Source organism: Thalassophryne amazonica, chromosome 14, assembly GCF_902500255.1.
Source record: "Thalassophryne amazonica chromosome 14, fThaAma1.1, whole genome shotgun sequence".
Taxonomy (NCBI): Eukaryota; Metazoa; Chordata; class Actinopteri; order Batrachoidiformes; family Batrachoididae; genus Thalassophryne; species Thalassophryne amazonica.
Genome location: NC_047116.1, coordinates 34324095 through 34349643, shown reverse-complemented (window position 1 = coordinate 34349643; position 25549 = coordinate 34324095). Strand labels below are relative to the sequence as shown.

Genomic DNA, 25549 nt, shown 5'->3' with positions numbered 1-25549 from the left:
TTTAGCCAGTGTTTATAAAACTGGTGTGACTTCTGCAACCATAAATAAATTTATTCCTTTGATTTCTTTAACCTTTAAAAAAAATAATCAGACTTTTTCCACTCACTCACTCATCTTCAACCACTTTACTCCAAATAAGTGTTGCGGGGTAATCATTTTTACACCACTTAATTGAGATTAATAAGTTTTGACATTACAATATGTACAGAAATATTTTTTGAGTGCCAGTCCTGTTCTGACCGTGGGTTATGAATTGGAAAATAAAACAAAAACTGTGAAGAAACTTCCACAGGGCTAAGCCACACATACAAATTGGAATATTCTGACTGTGTAGATTGAGATATGAGTGCACCTCCGTCTGCCAGCCTAGTAATGTGATTACTCTTTCAAATGCACGCAGTGTCCTGGAACTATCTGGTTAAGTGTTTTCGATGCCAGTCAATCTACAAGGGATCATTTGTAATCTGCTGATTTTGTGGCACATTTGTGACCCTCTCCTTCCCTCAGACAGGCAGGATTCTCCACGGGCAGCTGTGGAGACAGTACTGGGGCTGTGATGGATGAGTCTTTCTGCTTATTATGGTCACACAATAACTGTCTGTTCCTCCTGGACATTAGGGAGTATCATCTGGGCTGCACTGCTGCCAGGTGCCCCGTATTGGCACATAGTTAAAAACAATGCATTAATTTGTAATTTAGCATTATTGCAATAACTATCAATGATTTTTGCCACATTGGAAGTTTTTTAACCTCTATACAACTGCAAAGGTAATGCTCTTTAATTTTATTTTGAGCAATATAGTTGAAATGATAAATGCCTTATTTTAATGAAGAGATGCAAATCCAAGGCAGAAGGCTGGAATTGAGATATGTGAAACAGAGGTTAGCAGTTCGATAGCTGTACCTTCTTCTTTCAGTTTACAGTAACTGGCAAACTTTTTTATTGCCACATTATTGCTGATACTATTTGAATGGGGATCAGTTTTTAAAAAAACAGTACAACATTGATATTTTAATGTTCTGAACTTGTATTTCAACTGACCTACTAGGACGTGGAACATATTGAGATTAGGGCTGCCACGACTAGTCATGTCTACGTTGACTATTGAAACTGTTGACAACTAATTTAGTAGTCGACGAGTCATTTGCTTTGAACCTTGAACCAATGAAGCAGTGCTTCGATCTGCTGCTTCGTTGGATCTTTGCTTCTCTCCTCTTCAGAAACGGCAACTCCGCTTCTTATCCCCCTCTCAAAGCCATTAAAATATGTCAATCGTGAGTCACTTTTGTGCAGATTAAAGTGACTAACTGGGACTCCTGTCTTGTTGCAAAAAAGAAATGAGAATCTTCCTCCGTTCTGTTGCTCCAAACGCTGTGCCACCGAATCAAGTTAGAAAGATACAGTCTGCTTGGAATTAATAACTTCAAGACGAATCGCCTTTTAAATCAAATGACACCTCTTTTCAAACATTGTAATACAAACAATAAACTGCAATCGATCAAAATGTGTTTTTTCCTCCCAAAATGAGACGTCCTGGCTGACGTGCAGCAGCCCAAGACTATATGGCTGCAGACCTGCAGACTCCAGCAGCCAGCTGAGCTCAGCTCAGACGTACAGAGTGACATTCTGTCACTGTTAATGTCTGGAAGGAAATGCTTTTGATAAAAACTACGGATTTTTTTCTATCTATGTCCAGAGATCAAGGATCCACCATGTAGAGTTTATTTACTGTATGTCCAGAGATCAAGGATCCACCATGTAGAGTTTATTTGCTGTATGTCCAGAGATCAAGGATCCACCATGTAGAGTTTATTTATGTCCAGAGATCAAGGACCCACCATGTAGAGTTTATTTATTGTATGTCCAGAGATCAAGGATCCACCATGTAGAGTTTATTTATGTCCAAAGATCAAGGATCCAGTGACCAATTTCATATTTATTTACTTTAAGACTCAATAAAATGTTGACATACCTAACCTGTAAAGCCTACTTGTAGCACACAGAAAATTCACAGGAGGTATCGATAAGGAATCAGATTGATAAGCGGAATTGATTGTTGGGAAAGTGTAGGAACACGGACCCACAACAGGGGGCGCAAATGAACGGACAATGGAGGAAGTCAAATAACACTTTTACTGTTGTGAAATAAGCACAACAAACACAACTGATTTCAATAACAGACAATAAAGCTGAATCACAAAGGTGTCATGTGGGCAGGCTCGAAGATAGGAGACGTCTGTCCAAAGCAGAACCGGAACCACACGATTTCCTCCGCCACCGAACCCCGGGAATACTGGAGCCGCCAAGTCCCGAACTCCCAGGTGGCCACTGCCTCCGCTTGTCGGATCCGGTACTGCTGGCGAGGAACAGAAACAGTCAGATGTAGGTGCGCCTGCACCCAGCAACACGTATGGTGGAAAAACCACCTCCACCTCTCGTCAGGAAAACACTGTAGTTCAGGAATGTGAGTACTTATCCAAAATACAGTCTCCTGCTGTTCTTTTCTCTTTCTGTATGAAGGCAAAAAAGTATTTTATGGTCAAAAGATAATCTGTTTGGCTGGATACGCTACCTCCTTGGTAGAGCGATATCTCGGCAGAGAAGTGGAGATGACGTCTTGCAGGTATACCGCTGTGGATCAGATGATTGGTAACAGCTGTCGTAGGTGACAGCTGTCACCCCGGCTGCTCCTGTGAGATGGCAGCGCCCTCTGGTGCCTGGAGTCCGCACTCCAGGCAGGGTGCCCTCTGGTGGTGATGGGCCAGCAGTACCTCCTCTTCAGCGGCCCACACAACATTGATAATGGTATCGATATCGATAAAATGCGATAAGCTGCAATTTATGTATGAGCCGACTTGTCGACTAATCGCAAAAATAATCTTTGACTAGTCGACTATCAAAATAGTTGTTTGTCGCAGCTCTAATTGAGATGGAGAGTTGAAATGTGTCTTGTTGACCTCAAACACTGACATTTTTATGACATCATCAAGTACACCCTCACTTGCATGTTGGGAAAACAAAAGCAGATAAAGATGTTTTAACCTTTTAAAATATGGTGCCTTGATTAGAGTCCTTTTAATCAGAGAGTAGCAACATGACAAGCCGGAAAAAAAAACTCACGTGACTCGTGGTGCCATCTTGGGTTCAAAATAGCGTTCGCTGTTTAGCTGTCTGCAAGTAAATCCAGATATTTTATTTATTTATTTATTCGCTGAAAATGCTGGGTTGCTGTGCATTTGAATGCATAAATACACGCAACAAGGGGTTCAAGATGTACAGATTCCCTTCAGATCTGAACAGAAGAAAAATTTGTGAAAATAAAGTCATCCGTGTGGGATGGAAGCAACTTCATCGTCAAAGTTTTGAGAGGTAAATTTAGTGTTCAGTCCCATGTACAGTAAAACTTGTCTGAACCGTCATCATATAAACTGGATGTTTTTGTATGTTTTCCATGTAATAAACACAGTGTATAACAGATTTTTTTTATAATGGATTGCATCGGATAAAATGGCCCGTCCGATCGCAATGTATTTCCATGAAAAACCTCTCACATGTAACTGGACAGAGCAGTCTGGACGTGCAGAGTAACAGAAGTACAAAATAAAAGTTCAGCGCTGACACTCGCCGATTTGAGGAAAGTGGGACCGGAGCCATTTCTGTGATTAAAAGACCAATCGTTTTTTTTTTTTTTCGTTTTTTTTTTTTCAGACAGTGCTCAGACACGGACCCGCAGCCTGATGTGCAAATGTTAAATCAGACATCACAAAAGGTTGTGACTCAACACTTTTCTGCTTTCACTCTTTCATCTCATATTTTAATAGCTCTTGCAGTGCGCATGCTGATTACATTTCGGGATCCCATGTTTGGCAAAAAAAACTGCAAATTTACAACATAGAGTCATAAAACGGAAACTGTACACCTTGCCTTTGAATTGGAGGTGATGATTGTAGAAAGAAAATCTTGTTGAGGGAGAAATTAGTCCAGAATAAAGCATAATCCAGTGACGGAGAACTTTAAAACTGTCACGCACACCGGCATCATTACGGCGCAGTTACAGAGTTGCAGAAGCATAAATCAGGCTTTAAATTAATTAAATAAATCATCATAAATTGTAAATTCAATAGCTTAAGTATTTTTTTTATTTATTTTGATAGTACCTGTACCTGGATGTGGTTAACTGATAAAAAAATGTTGAAAACATAAAAAGGTTCATTCAGTAGTTCAGCACAATTGGCTCCAAAAGGGGGCCATATGTTCTCAGTTGTCGCTACTCTCTGTATAAAGGGATTCTAGCCTTGATCATCATCCTCCCCTCTGCTACTACATTGAATATTTGGCACAGAAGAACACAATATACTGTATACTACAGGTTTAGTTTGGCATCTTGTGAGCCTGTTAAAGGTGCATCTCCTTCTTCATTCTTCCTCTGCACAGCAGTTTTTCTTCTTTCTTTTATTTAAGATCAAAGCAGCTATTCATCATCTGTTACATGTGATCCAGAGACCCTACAGAAAGTGAAAGGGAGGAAGAATGAGAGCCAGGGGAGAAAGAAAGATTGGCCTTCAGCTCTTAGCTTTTATCTGACAACTTGCAGAAAGTATTTGGCAGATCAAAAGCTGGTGTTACAGCAGGTGCTGTTTGTGTTGTCTGGCTGGTTCTTGGTGGATAAATACACATTACCCTAGTCTACAGGTCTTACTGTACATGCTGGCAGATTTTTAAAATGAGCTTTTTGCTCTTTCTTGATGAATTACCTCTGGGATACGTTTCATATTAACCCTCAAGAGGCACTTTGGAGAAAAGCCATCTGCTTAATGTGTGTAATCGTCCACTCCCAGTTGCCACCTAGTTGCATCCAGCCTGATAAATCTTATAGTTTGTATTGAGGTGAATTAACACTGTGACATATAGTTTTACAGAAGTGCTGCTTTCATATATTTCTGCATGAAACATGACCTCAGGTGTCTCAGTTGGGTGTTTACCCCCCCCTTTTTTTGTTTTTAATTTATGGTAACAGAATAATGTCTGTGAAATCACAGATAACTTTTTTAAAGCAGGTTCTCAAGTTGTCCCTCTGGTGTTCAGCAAATATAAGAGGTTCTCTTTACGTTCTGTTTGCTTTGAAACACAAAAATGTACTGGCTTTTCACGTAAGCTGTTAAATATAGACAAATATGCCATAATGTAACCCCTAATTATGCCAATTAGTAATTCAGAAGCTTAAAATTCAGTCACTATATGTACAGTAATTCAGTCAATTTCTGGAATCACCCATGGATTTTAAAAATGAATTCATCGTGGTATATGTAAACTGGTAACCTGCTGAAAACCTGACATATTGAAGAAAACTGAAATACAGTGAGGAAAATAAGTATTTGAACACCCTGCGGTTTTGCAAGTTCTCCCACTTAGAAATCATGGAGGGGTCTGAAATTTTCATCTTAGGTGCATGTCCACTGTGAGAGACATACACTAAAAAAAAAAAAACAAAAACAATCCGGAAATCACAATGTATGATTTTTTTAAAATAATTTATTTGTATGTTACTGCTGCAAATAAGTATTTGATCACCTACCAACCAGCAAGAATTCTGGCTCACATAGACATGTTAATTTTTCTTTAAGAAGCCCTCTTATTCTGCACTCTTTACCTGTATTAATTGCACCTGTTTGAACTTGTTACCTGTATAAAAGACACCTGATCACACAATCAATCACACTCCAACCTGTCCACCATAGCCAAGACCAAAGAGCTGTCTAAAGACACCAGGGACAAAACTGTAGACCTGCACAAGGCTGGGATGGACTACAGGACAACAGGCAAGCAGCTTGGTAGAAGACAACAACTGTTATTATTTATTAGAAAGTGGAAGAAACACAAGATGACTGTCAATCTCCCTCGGTCTGGGATTCCATGCAAGATCTCACTTTGTGGGGTAAGGATGATTCTGAGAAAGCTCAGAACTACACAGGAGGACCTGGTCAATGACCTGAAGAGATCTGGGACCACAGTCACAAAGATTACATTAGTAACACATGATGCTGTCATGGTTTAAAATCCTGCAGGGCAGCAAGGTCCCCCTGCTCAAGCCAGCACATGTCCAGACCCATTTGAAGTTCACTAGTGACCATCTGGATGATCCAGAGGAGGCATGGGACAAGGTCATGTGATCAGATGAGACCATAATAGAGCTTTTTGGAATCAACTCCACTTACCATGTTTAGAGGATGAGAACAACCCCAAGAAAACCATCCCAACCGTGAAGCATGGGGGTGGAAACATCATACTCCGGGGGTTCTCTTCTGCAAAGGGGACAGGACGACTGCACCGTATTGAAGGGAGGATGTATGGCGTCATGTATTGCGAGATTTTGGCAAACAACCTCCTTCCCTCAGTAAGAGCATTGAAGATGGGTCATGGCTGGGTCTTCCAGCATGACAATGACCCCAAACACACAGCCAAGGCAACTAAGCAGGGGCTCCATAAGAAGCATTTTCAAGATCCTGGAGTGGCCTGGCCAGTCTCCAGACCTGAACTCAAATGAAAATCTTTGGCGGGAGCTGAAACTCCAAACCTGAAAGATCTAGAGAAAATCTGTATGGAGGAGTGGGCCAAAATCCCTGCTGCAGTGTGTGCAAACCTGGTGAAAAACTACAGGAAATGTTTGACCTCTGTAATTACAAACAAAGGCTACTGCACCAAATATTAACATTGATTTTCACAGGTGTTCAAATACTTATTTGCAGCAGTAACATACAAATAAATTATTTAAAAAAATCATACATTTTGATTTCCGGATTTTTTTTTTAGATTACATCTCACAGTGGACATGCACCTAAGATGAAAATTTCAGACCCCTCCATGATTTCTAAGTGGGAGAACTTGCAAAATCGCAGGGTGTTCAAATACTTATTTTCCTCACTGTAAATCCATCTTCTAGCTAATTATTTTTGTTAAGTAAGTTTATATTGAAATAAAATACACATCATAATTGACTTGATGTAGTCCATATTAGATACAATAAATATAGGTGTATGCTGTCAGGGAAAACTGAGTCGTGAAGATTTTAACTATGGTGTATAAACATATTTACAATTGTGCATTCATTCATTTTCTAAACCCGCTTACCACAATTAAGGGACCCAGTGGTCAATGGGCGAGAGATGGGGTTCACCTTGGACAGGCCACCCGTCTCTCACAGGGTCATACACAGACAGACAACTGCGGTCAATTTCGTGGTGCCAGTTTACCTGACCTGCATGTCTTTGGAAGTGGGAGGAAGCGGAAACACCTGCAGGGAACCCACACAAACATGGAAAGAACATGTAATCTGCACACAGAAGGGAGCAGGTCAGAAGCGAACCTGGGACCTTCTTGCTGTGAGGTAACAGTGCTGCCCCATAAGCCACCGTGCTGCCCACAGTTATGCATTGCATACAGTATATTGCATATGGAACTTGTTAAAATATACATGTCAATAATTCTGTTGTGGCTCTTTGAAGGTCAGTCGGCAGCACAAATTCTGTGCTATTTTCCAAGATTTGTGCATTAGTTTTTGAAATATTGACAAACCCAATTTCAGAAACTATAATCAGTTCAATTCCAAAAATCTTTATTTATCCCAGAGAGGCAATTCCTGTTTCTCTTTTCCTGTGTTTAAAAAACCTGATGATTTACTCTGCAGACTATTCCAACTCATCACATAAAAGTTAACAGTCCATTTTAAAACAACCATAATTCCTGTTAAGTTTGATTGTATTCAGTGCAAATGTTTTTAGTACTCAAAATCATAGCTTCCTTCAGGCAAGCAAATAAAGGCTAACATGGACTTATACAACCCCTGACAAAAATTATAGAATCACCGGCCTCGGAGGATGTTCATTCAGTTGTTTAATTTTGTAGAAAAAAAGCAGATCACAGACATGACACAAAACTAAAGTCATTTCAAATGGCAACTTTCTGGCTTTAAGAAACACTATAAGAAATCAAGAAAAAAAGATTGTGGCAGTCAGTAACGGTTACTTTTTTAGACCAAGCAGAGGAAAAAAATATGGAATCACTCAATTCTGAGGAACAAATTATGGAATCACCCTGTAAATTTTCATCCCCAAAACTAACACCTGCATCATATCAGATCTGCTCGTTAGTCTGCATCTAAAAAGGAGTGATCACACCTTGGAGAGCTGTTGCACCAAGTGGACTGACATGAATCATGGCTCCAACACGAGAGATGTCAGTTGAAACAAAGGAGAGGATTATCAAACTCTTAAAAGAGGGTAAATCATCACGCAATGTTGCAAAAGATGTTGGTTGTTCACAGTCAGCTGTGTCTAAACTCTGGACCAAATACAAACAACATGGGAAGGTTGTTAAAGGCAAACATACTGGTAGACCAAGGAAGACATCAAAGCATCAAGACAGAAAACTTAAAGCAATATGTCTCAAAAATCAAAAAATGCACAACAAAACAAATGAGGAACGAATGGGAGGAAACTGGAGTCAACGTCTGTGACCGAACTGTAAGAAACCGCCTAAAGGAAATGGGATTTACATACAGAAAAGCTAAACAAAAGCCATTATTAACACCTAAACAGAAAAAAACAAGGTTACAATGGGCTAAGGAAAAGCAATCGTGGACTGTGGATGACTGGATGAAAGTCATATTCAGTGATGAATCTCGAATCTGCATTGGGCAAGGTGATGATGCTGGAACTTTTGTTTGGTGCCGTTCCAATGAGATTTATAAAGATGACTGCCTGAAGAGAACATGTAAATTTCCACAGTCATTGATGATATGGGGCTGAATGTCAGGTAAAGGCACTGGGGAGATGGCTGTCATTACATCATCAATAAATGCACAAGTTTACGTTGATATTTTGGACAATTGAAAGGATGTTTGGGGATGATGAAATCATTTTTCAAGATGATAATGCATCTTGCCATAGAGCAAAAACTGTGAAAACATTCCTTGCAAAAAGACACATAGGGTCAGTGTCATGGCATAGGGTCAATGTCAACGAGCAGATCTGATTTGATGCAGGTGTTAGTTTGGGGGATGAAAATTTACAGGGTGATTCCATAATTTATTCCTCAGAATTGAGTGATTCCATATTTTTTTTCCTCTGCTTGGTCTAAAAAAGTAACCGTTACTGACTGCCACAATCTTTTTTTCTTGATTTCTTATAGTGTTTCTTAAAGCCAGAAAGTTGCCATTTGAAATGACTTTAGTTTTGTGTCATGTCTGTGATCTGCTTTTTTTCTACAAAATTAAACAACTGAATGAACATCATCCGAGGCCGGTGATTCAATAATTTTTGCCAGGGGTTGTATAGCAGTAAACACTGTTTCAAGATGTTCTGTGTGGTGTGTGAGTGAATCTGTTTTCTACTGGATCTGCAGGTGTGATGCGGGTGGATTATGGAGATGTTTCTTCTCGTAAAGCCCTTCGTGACACATTGAAGTGCAAGCCGTTTTCCTGGTACCTAGAGAACATCTACCCAGACTCACAGATCCCAAGGAGATACTATTCACTTGGTGAAGTATGAGCTCTCCCCCATATTCTGTGTGACCTCCAGTAAATGTTGATGATATGAGCTGCTCTTTGCATTAAATTGCACATCCTTTCTTGACAGCACTGTATTCAGAAGCTGACATTGTAAAGAGATTAATCTGAAAAATAACAGGATCAAGCAAGACCTTCAGCATTTTTGGGAAAACAACATGCTCAGCTTTGACTTTGGAATGATTATGATAACACAAAATGTCCTGTTCCTGCTTCAACGATTGATCCCAAATATCTGTTTAGATGATAGACTAAATGTATACTGGATAACCCCTCCATAACATCACACATAGGTTTTCTGAAGAGACCTGGAAGAGCCGTTTTGAAGCTTCAAAATTGCTGCTCTGGGAGTTGCCATGTTGGCAGTGTTTGCTCCACCTGTGTTCCAACCAAACCATAGTTTGGTAAAGAGGTGGAGCATAGGCAGTGAAGTCGGACGAATGAAGCCCGAGCACCCCTCAGCTCAGAGTTACAGAATAAGCCAAAATGGCATATTTTTGACGAGTGGGTGTTGGTTTTAATAACAGGTGGCTTGGGTATGGTTATTAAAAATTATGACTGTCTTATATCCTCAGTTACCATGGATTAACTGGACCTAACATCATCAAGCCATGTTATTTACAGATATTTGTAGGCCAGTGGCCTTTGTGCTACTGGAGCTCTGAGCTTGGCTTATCAGCACACAGTTCCTGTCTCGCAAACAAATTACTTACTAAAAAATAACAAAAAAATTCACCCCCCTGTACAGCTGTCATGGATAGGGAAACTGGCTGTGGAGACCAAAACTGGTTTTTGTATCAGGCTGTAAACATGGGCTTCTATGAGAATCTGCTCTTTTTTGGGGCCATTCATGCATTCTTTTTTTTTGTCACTTAAATTTTTATTAACAAATTATTGCGACAACAGACAAATACAAATTCCAAAACATATAAATTGAACAGTAGGCTGCCTGATGAGTACATCTTATTCTTAAAGTCTTGTAAGTTGGTATTTTCAGGTGTCATTATTCTGGTCCAGTGTCATTGTTTAGAGATTTATAAAGGGTCCATTTTCTGCACTTCCTGTCCAGTTGTTCTTCTTGTAGCCTCAGCACGTGTGTCATTTTTTCCATCAAAAAGATTTCTTCCACAATTGTTATCCATTGATTTTTTTGTTGGTGGTATGTCCTTTCCCCAGTTCCTAATAATAGCTTCCTTGCCTGCCACCAACAATATTTTGATCAAATACTCATCATTTCCCAAAATACAGTTATTTTTGGACATTTCCAAAAAATGTGAGAATGATTCACATTAAAAGATCCACATCCTCGCCAACAATTCTGTCGTATATGTAGCTGTTTACTTTTCATTTTTGGAGTAATAAAAACGGATCAGATTCTTCCATGCAAATTCTCTCCAGATTCGGGAATTAGTGGATGAGTGATGTATCTTCCACATTTTGTGCCAATCCTCTAAAATTTCCACATTAAGTTCTTCCTTCCATTTTATCTTAATATATTCAGTTGAATGGTTGTTGTTGGTATTCAGACCTCGATATAATGATGAAATTATTTTTATGTTACTCCCCTGATATGCTTTAGCTATGATCTGGATGATATCATTCAATTTCCTGGAAGGATCCAACTTGATCTCCTTTTTATAATAGTCCCTCACTTGAAAATATCTAAAGAGTTCATGTGAATCTAAGTCGAATTGTCTTCTAAGATTTTCAAAATTCACTAGCTCCCCTTTATTTTCTAACACAAACCAGGCAGTTATTCCCTTTTCTTTCCATTGTATAAACCTTTGTGTTGGGAAAAGTGTAGTGACACGGACCCACAACGGGGCGTACATGAACGGACAATGGATCAGTCGAAATACAGCAATTTAATGTTGTGAATGTGCACAACGGAAAAAACAGACAAACGCAATTTAGAACAATAGTCAATAATACGAGGTGACGTGTGGGCAGGCTCGAGGATAGAAGACGTCTGTCCAGAGAAGAGCCGGGTCCCACACGATTTCCACTGCCCACGGATCTGGAACACACCGGAGCCGCCAAGTCCTGAATTCTCAGGTGGCCACCGTCTCCAGCTGTCAGATCGGTACTGCTGGCAGGAAGCAAAAACAGTTTATGGTGGGTGTGTGCACACCCAGCAATCAGTTCTTATCCACTTGGAGGGAACACCTCCACCTCCACCTCCAACTCAGGAACAATTTAACGGCAGAGCCTGAACCACTACTTATCGTATGTGGAGCGATGAGTGAAGGTCTTCACTCCTCCACCGTCCACAAAACCCAGCTCCCAGCTGCAAATAGAGGTACAGGAACTCCTGCAAATAGTTCAGAAAAGGATTATGTGCAATCGGCACAACAGATCCTGATTCGCCCGCTCTGCCTGTCCGTTCGTCTGGGGATGGTACCAGGACGAGAGGCTTGCGGTGGCCCCCAGTTCCCTACAGAAACTCCCCCAGACTTGCGAGGAGAACTGGGGAACACGGTCTGAGATGATGTTGGCTGGAATCCCATGCAGACGCATGACATGATGGACCAGGAGGTCTGCATTCTCCTGGGCCATCGGGAGCTTCGGGAGGGCCACGAAGTGGGCCGCCTTGGAGAACCGGTCCACTATCGTGAGACTGGTGGTCATGCCCTGGGACGGCGGGAGGCCCGTGATGAAGTCCAGGCCGATGTGGGACCAGGGGCGATGAGGCACAGGTAACGGATGAAGGAGTCCTTGTGCTCTTTGATGGTCTGCCTTGCCCCTGGCGCAGGTGGTACAGGCCTAGACGTACTCCCGGACGTCGGCTTCCATGGACGCCCACCAGAAGCGCTGCCGGACCACTGCCACGGTTCTTCGCACCCCTGGGTGACAGGAGAGCTTGGAACCGTGACAGAAGTCCAGGACTGCAGCTCTGGCTTCTGGTGGGACGTAAAGTCTGTTCTTAGGGCCGGCCCCTGGGTCCGGGTTCTGTGCCAGGGCCTCCCGGACGGTCTTCTCCACGTCCCAGGTGAGGGTGGCCACGATAGTGGACTCAGGGATGATAGGATCCGGTGGATCTGACAGCTCGGTTTTGACCTCCTCTTCGTGGACCTGGGACAGGGCGTCAGATCGTTGATTCTTGGTCCCGGGGCGATAGGTGATCTGGAAGTCAAAACGCCTGAAGAACAGTGATCAGCGGGCTTGCCTGGGGTTCAGACGCTTGGCGGTCCGGATGTATTCCAGGTTCTGATGGTCCGTGAAAACCGTGAATGGCACCGCAGCTCCCTCCAACAAGTGTCTCCACTCCTCGAGAGCCTCTTTCACCTCTAGGAGTTCCCGATTGGTGACGTCATAGTTCCTCTCTACCGGGGTCAACCTGCGGGAAAAATAGGCACAAGGGTGGAGGACCTTATCGGGCTCCCTGCTCTGGGACAGCACGGCTCCTATCCCTGAGTCAGAGGCATCCACTTCAACGATAAACTCGCGGCTAGGATCGGGCTGCACCAGAACTGGCGCAGTCGAGAACCGGCGTTTGAACTCCCTAAACATGGCGTCGCACCAATCCGACCAGGTGAAGGGGACTTTAGTGGAGGTAAGGGCCGTCAGGGGGCTAACTACCTGGCTGTAACCCTTGATGAACCTCCAGTAGAAATTTGCGAAGCCGAGGAACTGCTACAATTACCTACAGCTCGTCGATTTGGGACAATCTCTCACTGCCGCAACCTTGGCCGGATCAGGGGCAACGGAGTTGGAGGAGATTATGAACCCCAAGAAGGACAAAGAAGTGCGGTGGAACTCGCACTTCTCGCCCTTCACAAACAGCCGGTTCTCCAACAACTGCTGCAGGACCTGACGTACATGCTTGACATGGGTCTCAGGATCCGGGGAGAAGATGAGGATGTCGTCCAGGTATATGAAGACGAATCGATGCAGGAAGTCCCGCAAGACGTCATTTACCAATGCTTGGAACATCGCGGGGGCGTTTGTGAGGCCGAACGGCATGACCAGGTACTCAAAATGACCTAACGGGGTGTTGAATGCCGTCTTCCATTCGTCTCCCTTCCGGATCCGAACCAGGTGGTACGCATTACGAAGATCAAGTTTTGTAAATATTTTGGCTCCATGCAGGGGCATGAACACTGAATCCAACAGGGGCAACAGGTATCGGTTGCGAACCGTAATCTCGTTCTGCCCCCTGTAATCAATGCTTGGATGGAGTCCGCCGTCTTTCTTGCCCACAAAAAAGAAACCAGCACCCATCGGGGAGGTGGAGTTCCGGATCAGCCCGGCAGCTAACGAGTCCCGGATGTAGGTCTCCATTGATTCGCGCTCTGGACGTGAGAGGTTGTACAGCCTGCTGGACGGGTACTCGACGCCCGGGATCAAATCAATGGCGCAATCGTATGGATGGTGTGGGGGAAGAGTGAGTGCCAGATCTTTGCTGAAGACATCAGCAAGATCATGGTACTCCTCAGGCACTGCCGTCAGATTGGGGGGGACTTTAACCTCCTCGTTAGCGGTCATACCGGGGGGAACCGAGGATCCTAAACACTCCCGGTGGCAGGTTTCACTCCACTGAGCCACAACCCCAGATGGCCAATCAATCTGGGGATTGCGTTTTATCATCCATGGGAAGCCCAAAATAACGCGGGAGGTAGGTGTTACAAAAAACACAATTTCTGTTATGTGTCGACGTGAGTTGAGGAGCGGACCTGCGTCAGACAGAACCCAGCACTAAAAATAACCAGAAAGCGGTTCCAACAACAGAAACAATTTATTTTTCACCTGTGCATAATAATGTGTACAAAACTAAAAGAACGTCCTTCTGGTGGAGTGACTGTTGGCACGCTCTTAAGCGCCCAAAAGGATAGAAGCCCGGCGTTCCTGGACCCACTACCACCAGACAAACACCCCCCAGGTGGACACGACAAACTGACTCTCTTTAATATGTGCTGACAGCAAGTGTCCTCACCCTTCCTTGCTTCACGGGCTCGATGTGTCAAACCCAGGCGCGGTCCTCAGCGTCTCACAAACGGACATCACAAGGTCGAGTTCCCGGCAGTTCTGCTTGAATCACACATGCCTTAAATGCAGAACGCCATCCAATTATCTGCTTCAGCTGAAAGTCTTTAAGGTTGCATGTGAGCACCAGTCACAGGTGCTACACATGATGTTGATGAGGGTGAGGACTCTTCAGCCAGCACCTTCTCCACAGACAAATCAGTTCTCATGCCACCTGAAGAGCAAAGAAAAGAAAAGAACACCAAAACATCCAGCCACACCCCCCAACACACAACAATTTCCTCCTGATGATTCCCAGACACAACCAATGTTACTATGTCTTGTGTGTAATTAAAGGGAGAAGGGTGCCATCTAGTGCCCGTACCTTCAATGGTGAAGGAAGGGCCACTAGAGGGAGCCCCACTTCCTTTGCCCATCTGCTGTCCAACAGATTCCCTTCCGACCCTGTGTCTACCAGTGCTGGGGCGTGAATGGGTAGATCCCCACTCAGGATCGTAACTTGGGAGTCGTGCAGATTTACGTGCGCCCCCCTCGTGCGTGTTATGACCCACCCTTAGCCCAGTCTCTAAGGGCGAGTGTTGTCGTTTTGGCCGTTTGGGGCAGTTTTTCTGTATATGCTCTTTTGAGCTGCAGAGAAAACACTCCCCGCGGGCCAGCCTCCTCAGTCTGTCATCTAATCTCATTGTGGCCCTGCTCGTTTCCTTAACAACGTCAGCAGGGGGAGCTGTTGCCACATGGAGCCCTCTGGCTATGGAGCGTGGGGAAGACGGCTCCCTTTTGGACCCGGAAGGAAGAGGGATGGCTCGTGCCTGACCACGCCCTTCGCCCCGCTCCCGTCGATGTTCTGCTAATCGGTTGTCTAACCGTACTGCCAGGTCGATAAGCCCGTCTAAATCCCGCGGCTTGTCCTTAGCCACCAGGTGCTCCTTAAGGACCAGAGACAGTCCGTTTACAAAGGCGGCGCGGAGTGCAACAGTATTCCAGCCGGCCCTCGCTGCCGCGATGCGGAAGGCGACTACATACTCGGCTGCACTCCGACGCCCCTGTCTCATAGACAGCAGCACACTCGAAGCGGTCTCGCCTCTATGTGGGTGATCGAACACCAGTCTGAACTCCCTCACAAACTCAGTATATATCGTTAGGAGCCGTGCATTTTGCTCCCAGAGCGCCGTAGCCCAGGCGCATGCCTCTCCTCGAAGCAGATTTATCACATAAGCTACCCGGCTAGCATCTGATGCGTACATAACAGGACGTTGTGAAAAGACGAGCGAACACTGCATCAAGAAGTCCGCGCACGTCTCGACACAACCTCCGTACGGTTCCGGAGGGCTTATGTATGCTTCAGGGGAAGGGGGTGGGGGTTCGTTGAATCACCACTGGAATGTCTGTATTTGGCGCCTGAACAGCAGAAGGAGGTGCTGCAGCAGCGCCCTGCGTGCACGCTTCCACCTGGGCGGTGAGAGCCTCCATCCTCCGATTGAGAATAACATTCTGCTCGGTCACCAAGTCCAACCGAGCAGTGAAGGCGGTTAAGATTTGCTGCAGCCCACCTAACACGCCTCTTGCCGGCGCCTGTGCACCCTGCGTTGCCATTGGTGGTTCACTTGATGGTTGACGCCCCTCGGGATCCATGACGTTGGCCGAGATATCCTGTTGGGAAAAGTGTAGTGACACGGACCCACAACAGGGGGCGTCAATGAACGGACAATGGATCAGCCGAAATACAACAATTTAATGTTGTGAATGTGCACAACTTAAAAAACAGACAAACGCAATTTAGAACAATAGTCAATAATACGAGGTGACGTGTGGGCAGGCTCGAGGATAGAAGACATCTGTCCAGAGAAGAGCTGGGTCGCACACGATTTCCACTGCCCACAGATCTGGAACACACCGGAGCCGGAACCGGAGTCCTGGGTCCCAGGTGGCCACCGTCTCCAGCTGTCAGACCAGGTACTGCTGGCAGAAACAGAAACAGATAATGGTGGGTGTGTGAAGACACACCCAGTAATTGTTCCCTGAGTAGTTCCTCCGGGAGGGAGAACCTCCACCTCCAGATACAATATCACCCGTGCAGCTCCTGTTGGTCTCCTTCCTGGATGGAGTGAGAGACGAAGACCGTCGTCCTCTCACTGTCCGCCAATCCAGCCTTTAATAGACCTTGCAGGAACACGGCTGCACACAGACCACTGTTTAGGTACAATAATAATCACCTCAGAGAAAAATTACCTTGTTCGGTAGCTGATTTCTCGGCGAGGAGGTGGAGTTGCAGTCCGGCCTTTGTAGTGATGGTGATGAGTGACAGCTGGTGCTGATAAGCGACAGCTGTCACTCCCAGCAGCTCCAACGCCCTCTCGTGCTTTGAGCCCGCACTCCAAGCAGGGCGCCATCTGGTGGTGGTGGGCCAGCAGTACCTCCTCTTCAGCGGCCCACACAACAATTTTATCAATAAAATTTCCATTCATTTTTATTCTAGCTGAGGGTTTTTGATAGTGTTTTAATCAATTGTATAGATTTATTATTGAAACCAAATCATTCTAATACTAAATAGAGGAATTTCCAATTAACACAATCGAATGCCTTTTCTGCGTCGATACTAACCAGCACAGAGCTTCGTTTCTCTTTTTGAGCTTGACCCATTACTTGAGTTCTACGAATATTATCATGTGTTTGACGTCCTGATATGAACCCCATTTGGTCCTCGTCTATTAATTCTGCTATAAATGTATTTATTCTTTTGGAGATGATGGATGTATATATTTTATAATCGGTATTTAGTGTTGAGATCGGTCTATAACTTTCACATCTATCTTTATCTTTACCTGGTTTTAAAATAATTGAAATAATTGCTTCTGCCCATGTTAGTGGTGTTTTATTTTCTTTAAGAGTCCAGTTAAAAGAAGTTTGGAGTACTGGTACCAACTCTTCCTTAAAGACTTTGTACCATTCTGCAGGGTAACCGTCGCTTCCTGGAGATTTATTATTTTTCAAGGAATTGATCTCTTGAATAATCTCTTCTTTTGTAATGTCTGCTGTTAGTCTGTCATTTTGTCTTAAACCAATTGATGGTAAATCTAATTGTTCTAAAAAGTGTCTTACTTCCTCCTCGTTTGCTGCAGGTGGTTGTGTGTATAATTTTTTATAGAACTCCTTAAATATCCTCTCTATGCCCTTCGGATCGTGTATTAGTCCATTGGTATGTGGGTCTCTGATTCTTTGTATGGTATTCACTGCTTGCTGTTTTCAAATACGTTTTGCTAAGAGTTTAGTCACTCTGTGCCCAATCTCATAATAACTTTGCTTCAAATATATATTTTTCTTACCATATTCATCTAATAATAATTCAGTTATCTTCATTTTGATATCTTTGATTTGATTATGTATTTCTGGATTGTTCATTTTCTGATATTGTTGCTCTAATTCTCTCAGCATTAGTGAGTGTTTTGAGTATGTTTCTCTTCTGATCTTTTTGAATAGTGTGGCTCTGGCTATTATCTTTCCTCGAACAACCGCCTTCAAAGCGTCCCATATAATGTGTGGTTCCACCTCCCCATTGTTATTTTCCTCTATATATTGTTTGATGTCTTCTTTAAAATCTTCCACCAGTCTTTTGTTATTAAGTATTCCTACATTCATTCTCCAAATTGTCTCTCTTTTCCTGGCATTCAAATTTATTTTTAGAAATAAGGTATTATGATCCGATATGTCAGCACCCCCAATCTTACACTCGGTCACTCTACGAGGGCTGTCCATAAAGTATAGGTCCTTTTTATTTTTTTCAAAAACTATATGGATTTCATTCATATGTTTTTACGTCAGACATGCTTGAACCCTCGTGCGCATGCGTGAGTTTTTCCACGCCTGTCGGTGACGTCATTCGCCTGTGAGCACTCCTTGTGGGAGGAGTCGTCCAGCCCCTCGTCGGAATTCCTTTGTCTGAGAAGTTGCTGAGAGACTGGCGCTTTGTTTGATCAAAATTTTTTCTAAACCTGTGAGACACATCGAAGTGGACACGGTTCGAAAAATTAAGCTGGTTTTCGGTGAAAATTTTAACGGCTGATGAGAGATTTTGAGGTGATACTGTCGCTTTAAGGACTTCCCACGGTGCGAGACGTCGTGCAGCGCTCTCAGGTGCCGTCGTCAGCCTGTTTCAAGCTGAAAACCTCCACATTTCAGGCTCTATTGATCCAGGACGTCGTGAGAGAACAGAGAAGTTTCAGAAGAAGTCAGTTTCAGCATTTTATCCGGATATTCCACTGTTAAAGGAGATTTTTTTAATGAAAGACGTGCGGGCGGATTGCAGCGTCGGCTCGCAGCCGCCGCGATGCTCCGCCACAGGAAAAACACCTCCGTTGGAAGCCTTAAGGACAAGTTGGAACATGTCCAGCTGTTAAACAATTTCTCATATACTCACTCCACTGAAAGCCATCAAAAGCCGCCTGGATTTTACAAATGGTTATCAACATGGAGGTGTTTTTCCTGTGCCGCCGCACCGCGCCGGCTGTGACCCGACGCGCGGACCCGTCCGCACATCTTTCATTAAAAAAATCTCCTTTAACAGTGGAATATCCAGATAAAATGCTGAAACCGACTTCTTCTGAAACTTCTCTGTTCTCTCACGATGTCCTGGATCAATAGAGCCTGAAATGTGGAGGTTTTCAGCTTGAAACAGGCTGATGACGGCGCCTGAGAGCGCTGCACGACGTCTCGCACCGTGGAAAGTCCTTAAAGCGACAGTATCACCTCAAAATCTCTCATCAGCCGTTAAAATTTTCACTGAAAACCAGCTTAATTTTTCGAACCGTGTCCACTTCGATGTGTCTCACAGGTTTAGAAAAAATTTTGATCAAACAAAGCGCCAGTCTCTCAGCAACTTCTCAGACAAAGGAATTCCGATGAGGGGCTGGACGACTCCTCCCACAAGGAGTGCTCACAGGCGAATGACGTCACCAACAGGCGTGGAAAAACTCACGCATGCGCACGAGGCTTCAAGCATGTCTGACGTAAAAACATATGAATGAAATCCATATAGTTTTTGAAAAAATAAAAAGGACCTATACTTTATGGACAGCCCTCGTATGTCTATCCCCCTTATTAATAAAAAAGTAATCTGTTCTGGAATGGACATTGTGTGTTGCTGAATAATGTGTGAAATCCTTTTCCAAAGGATTGAGACTCCTCCATATGTCTATCATTCCCATTTCTTCTAAAGATATCTTTACAAATTTTGATGTCTGTTTTTTTCCCCTTTAAGCTTGTTGTATCTAAGCTATGATTCATGATTATGTTAAAATCCCCCCCACAGATTAAAGTACCTTCTGTTTCTGTGGCAATAACATTAAACAGGGATTTAAAGAAGTGTGTACTACTTTCTGGAGGTGCGTAAACATTTATCAGCGTTACAGGTTCTCTAATTTTCCCTTCACTAATACATATCTTCCCTCTTTATCTTTGATTTCCTTTTCACAGACAAATATAGTTGAGTTTGGGATTAGTGTTGCAACCCCCCTTCTACGTCCTTGTTTATATGTACTGTAATATGAATTCCTGTATCCAAATTTTTTTCATTTTTTCATGTTCTGTCTGAGAGAGATGAGTTTCTTGCAAGAATATGACTTGTGGTTTCTCTTTTTTCAACTTTGTTATGACTAATCCCCTCTTTTTAGGTGTATTTAGACCATTTATATTTAAGGACAATATTTTCAGATCATTGCACACCATATTTCTTCACTATTATGCTTATGTATTTCTTCAAGCAGCCCAAAAGTAACATGAACATGAACATTAACTCAAACAAAACTGAAAATAAAAAATACCACATGGAACTTCCACTCAGGGTTCTTCTTCATCCCCCAAGTCCCTGTTGGTGGGTGGATGGGAAATCCTCTCCTGTGAGGGCCCATCCCTAGACCCATAGCTCTTCAAGCCTAGTCTAGACAAGTCCAACATCAGTATGCCTCGCCCATTCGGTAGTATCTTAAAATAAACCGCAGTATCTGAAGCCTTCTTGTATTATTTATGTCCATCTATGGGTCATATCTTATTTTCCTTGCTTTAATAGATTAAATGAGTTGACCCAGTCAATGTTATTTGAAGTCTTATTAACTTTTTACAAATGGAAGATGTTAATTATCAGATCTCCTTTGATATTCCTGCAACTTCTCCTTCGCTCGTTGTGCTGCTGTATTTTGACTCAACTTGCTCTGTCTCACTTGCTGCCATCCCGGATTCCTTTGAGTTGTCTCCTCCACTTGTCCCACATCCACGTCCAGCATCTCCACAATTAGTCCTTTTGCTCTCATATCCTGTGCTGCATCTCCTGCGCTGTCATAGCTCTTAATACCGCTGTTCCAGTGAATTCTTATTTTGGTGAATGGGGTCTAAAAAACAAATCCCCTTTTCTTTCAGTATTTTCTTGATGCCCAGATATGATTTGATTTGCGTTTTTGGACAATTTCAGTGGGGTAATCATGGTCAAATTGAATTTTCTTGTTGCCCACTTGTATTCCCTTCTTCTGCCAGACTTTTTGCAGGATCATCTCCTTAGTCTCAAACTTGAGAAAATTAAGCACGACTGCTCTTGGAGCTCTGCCAGGACCCGTTTTTGATGTGGACACTCTGTGCGCTCGTTGTATATGTAGGTTGGTATCTTCGGGTAGTTCCAACTCTTGTTTAAGAAGTTGGTCCAAGTAGACTTTAATGCAGCTCGGGCAATCCGAAAATCCGGACATTATTCTGTCGAGATCTCGTTTCAAGGTCCGTTAGTTTATCCTGCATCTGATGTGCCTGCTTTGTTAGCTTCGTTAGCAAGTTGATAATCACCGTTATGCTCCTCCAGCTCAGTTATGCGAGCTTGCGCCTCGGTTATGCTCGTCTTCTGCTCCTGTAGCTCTGTATGATTTTCTGTCAGCTTTCGCACTATGTCTTGTCTTAATGAAGTTATTTCTTGCTTCATCTCACCTTTGAGTTCCTCTTTGAATGTTATAAGCTCATTATGGAGCTCCTGTTTGAGGGACCGTATATCATTGCTGATGCCGGCGAGTCCAGCTTTCAGAGTTTTGGCGTGCTCCATTTTCTCCGTTGTTTCACTCACTCGTTCACTCTCATCGGAGCCGCCTTCTTTCAAAGACAGCTCTTGAGTTTTCTTTGAGGTTTTAGCGTTTCCCCGGTTTCGAATACCACTCATCTCAAAATTTATGGAGGTTATATTTTGAATTAATCAGTTTGAGTGGATTAATTTTACCGACTTGGGCGAGCTATAAATCTATGCTGCTAACCCGTCCGCCATCTTGGAACTCCCCCCTCATTCATGCATTCTACACAGTTCCTGCAATTAAAGTTAAAAAGTAAATTGCACAGATGTCAGTCAATATCTCACTTGTTTTCACATAAAATGTGTCAGTTTTTTAAAGACATTATTCTCAAATGTAAAGTAATAATACATTTTGGCCAGAACTTCACTTTATCAGCGATTGATCGTTAGCGTCCTTACAAAATGAAAAGGAAGTCCTGGGAACTGATAATTTGCCGCTAGGTCATGAGAAATTGTAGCAATTATGCTGCATGAGATAAAATATTTGTTAGGATTTTATAATCATTCTTTCTGCATCTTTAAATGACACTAGCAAAAAAAAAAAATTTTTTTTAGAAATCTCATTTTCTCAAGTATTCTAGCAGCAACCAGAGATTTCCTCTTGAAGCCCGTGGCACTGCCCACAGCAGCGTAGCATGTGGCTCAGTCAGTGCTGACGCACAGTCTGCTGTTTGTGTCATAGCTGTAAGTAATCAAGAATATGATGAGATGCTGAAAAGCTGATGGTAAAATGAGATTGTGTTTTTGTAACTTTAGTACTGCTGTGGAAATTTTTTCCCCCCCAAACACTCTGTTGTACAACAGGAAAAACTCGTTTTTACGTCTTAATGACCGCTGCTCTTCAGCTTCTGTCTTCCATTAAACCAGACCTCTCCTGACTGATTATGATCCTCCATAACACTCAGTCAGCCAGTCTTGAACAGCTGGAACCACTAGGTTTTACATCACTTAATTATGAGTGCTAACCTATTCTTGCAAAATAAGCACAATGAGATGCTTATGAAACATACACAGTCACCTCACTTTAGGGCTCTGTGTGCACATGTTGAGATTATGGAAAAGCTGATTGGACTGAAACGTCTGTAGGACTGGGGTAGCTGCAGAGTTGGATTCTTTTAACCTTTAGAAGTGGTGGTCAGTTTCTTTCCTCGGTGGCATATATCTCCACAACTGAAACTGGTCGGATAGCACTTGTACTTCTAGGTGGGCAGAAGTGGGGCATCAGGTGGCAGTACCAGCTGGGATTCAAACTGGCAACTTTATGCACTGCATCATAAAATTTTTGACTGATTCAGTTAGAACAGACAGCCAAGGGTTTTTCATATAGTTTTGCAACAATGCCACATTAAGCATGGTGGGGTTTGGAAGGGATGGGCACTCTTGACTGCACAGAGTGCTCTCATAGTATATTTAAAAAAAAATCCCCAAAACATTACTCTATACCTTTTTATTCTCAAACACTGGAGTTGTCGCATGTCAGAAATCCATCCTGGAAGGAATGAATGATTGTCACAACTTAGAAATAGCTACAAGTACTTTAACAGCCCCAGCTAAAGATAAGATGACAGTTTTGGGGTAAAACTGTGTCTGGTGTGTAACTGTCAGTTGTGTTTGTCCCTTTTGCATGTCAGTGTTTCAGCAGACTGATGTGACAAGATGTGTGAGCTGATATCACTTCAGAATCAAAAAGTGCATTGGTTGAAATAAAAGTGAAGGTGATGATTAAAATAAAGCATAGCGTGCATTTTGCCAAAGACTAAAAAGAAATAATTAATTTTTCAAAAGCGTGGAGTGAGTAATGGCCCATGTTTTTCCATATGATGGACCCTTCTCACACATCAACGGGCTGAGGCAAATCAGAATGAAATAAATAATTCAAGATTTGTAATGTTTTTTTAATCTTTTGTAAGAACCATGATGCTTGTTTCACGATTCTATGTTATACTTGTCATTTGATGTTATGCATAGGTCATGAATAATGTTTAAAAAGTTCACACATTAATATAAAATAAATAAATATAATGAATATATTAATAACATTAGATGGACATAGAATTTTATTGGGGTTCCTTTTGCATGAATTAGTGCGTCAGTGTGCAGTGTGGTATCGGCCTGTGGTGCTGCTGAGGTGTTATGGAAGCCCTGGTTGCTTTCATAGTGACTTTTAGCTCATCTGGATTGTTGAGCATGGTGTGTTTCATCTTCCTCTTGACATTTTCTACAGGGCCATTGAGGTACAGCAACACTATGGTCGTAGAGAAGCTTGAATCTTCGACTGGACTGGATTGCTTGACGCGAGGACGTTTCGCTTCAAATCGCAGAAGCTTCCTCAGCTAAAATTCTTGCACTAGCCTATAGCAGTCTGCCTCTCGGTAGGAGGGGTCTGGTTAGGTTTAAAACTCCAGCTTTTGTGACTTCTTGATTATTCTTCTCTACAAGAGTCAAGACAGAAGTCAGACCACCAGAGCAAGAATTTTAGCTGAGGAAGCTTCTGCGATTTGAAGCGAAACGTCCTTGCGTCAAGCAACCCAGTACAGTCGAAGATTCAAGCTTCTCTACTATGGAAACCACCTGGACAACTGAGAGCCTACACAGAAACACCATGGTCAGCAAACCAGTAGTTGTGGCACTGTGTCCAGGTGCCAAGTCTTGCTGGAAAATGAAATTATCATCTCTGATTGTCAGCAGATTGACGCATGAAGTGCTTTAAAATCTCCTGGTAGACCGCTGTGTTGACTTAGGATCTGATAAATCTCAGTGGGCCAGAAGATGAGATGACTCCCCAAATCATCACTGACTGTGGAAACATCACACTGAACTTCAAGCAACTTAGATTTTGTGCCTCTCCACATTTCGTCCAGTGTCTGGGGACCTTGATTTCCAAATGAAATGCAAAATTTACTTTCATCTTAAAAGAGGTCTTTGGACCACTTAGCAATGGTCCAGTTCTTTTTCTCTTTAGCTCAGGGTAAGATGCTTCTGACATTGTTTCTGGTTCAGGAGTGAGTTGACACTTGGAATGTGACACTTGTAACCTGTTTCCTGGACATGTCTTTGTGTTTTGGTTCTTGATGCACTGACTCCATCCTCAGTCCACTCCTTTTGAAGTTGTCCCATGTTCTTGAATCGGCTTTTCTTGATAATCTTCTCAGTGCTGCATGTCATCCCTGTTGCTTGTATACCTTTTCCTACCACACGTTTTCCTCCCAGTCAGTTTTCCTTGAACATGCTTTGATAGAATGCTTTGAAATAGCCAGCAATTCAGCAATGGCTTTCTGTGAGCTTCTTCAGTGAGTGCCTTTTGGGCAACTGTCAAGTCATCAGTTATCCCATGACACAGGCTAAGAGATTCATGGCATTTATACTGCATAAACATCGAGTTACTCAAACTTGAAATGAAATACTGGAATACTCACTCACTCATCTTAATTAATTTAATTAAATTTAATTTATTGAACTTACAGAGCACCAAATAACGACAGCGTCGCCTCAAGACGCTTCACAGAAAATAACAAATTAAACCAAAAGATCAAAGAGCATAATTAAAAGATTAAAAGCATAATAAAAAGTAAAAAAGTAAAAAGAATAAAAAGCCTAGTAAAACAATATGTTAATCATATAACATAGAAAACAAATACATCTTCAGTCACGACTTAAAAGTCTCAACAGAGTCCGACTGCCTCACTAACGCAGAGAGAGCATTCCACAGGACTGGGGCATGATAAGAGAGTGCTCAGTTTCCCGCAGACTTTTTAATTCACCCAGTTTGGTTATCTGCTGACACTGATACTGTTCTGATCCGATACCAGAGTTCTCTTTGATTTAATGATTATAATTATTGTTGATTTTATATGAGGAGTTTCTTAAAAAGGAGACCTGAAAGTTGAGCTACAATTTGCCAGAAGGTGCA

General features: G+C 42.8%; 1 protein-coding gene across 2 annotated transcripts in view; it reads left to right on the top strand.

Annotated features, from left to right (window-relative positions):
- galnt13 (UDP-N-acetyl-alpha-D-galactosamine:polypeptide N-acetylgalactosaminyltransferase 13) overlaps window positions 1–25549 on the top strand; it is a 143712-nt gene that overhangs the window by 60464 nt on the left and 57699 nt on the right. For both annotated transcript variants that reach the window (XM_034186351.1, XM_034186350.1), the window contains one exon: window positions 9401–9540. In XM_034186351.1, the coding sequence (XP_034042242.1) occupies window positions 9401–9540 (140 nt within the window). The remainder of the gene's footprint in view (window positions 1–9400; window positions 9541–25549) is intronic.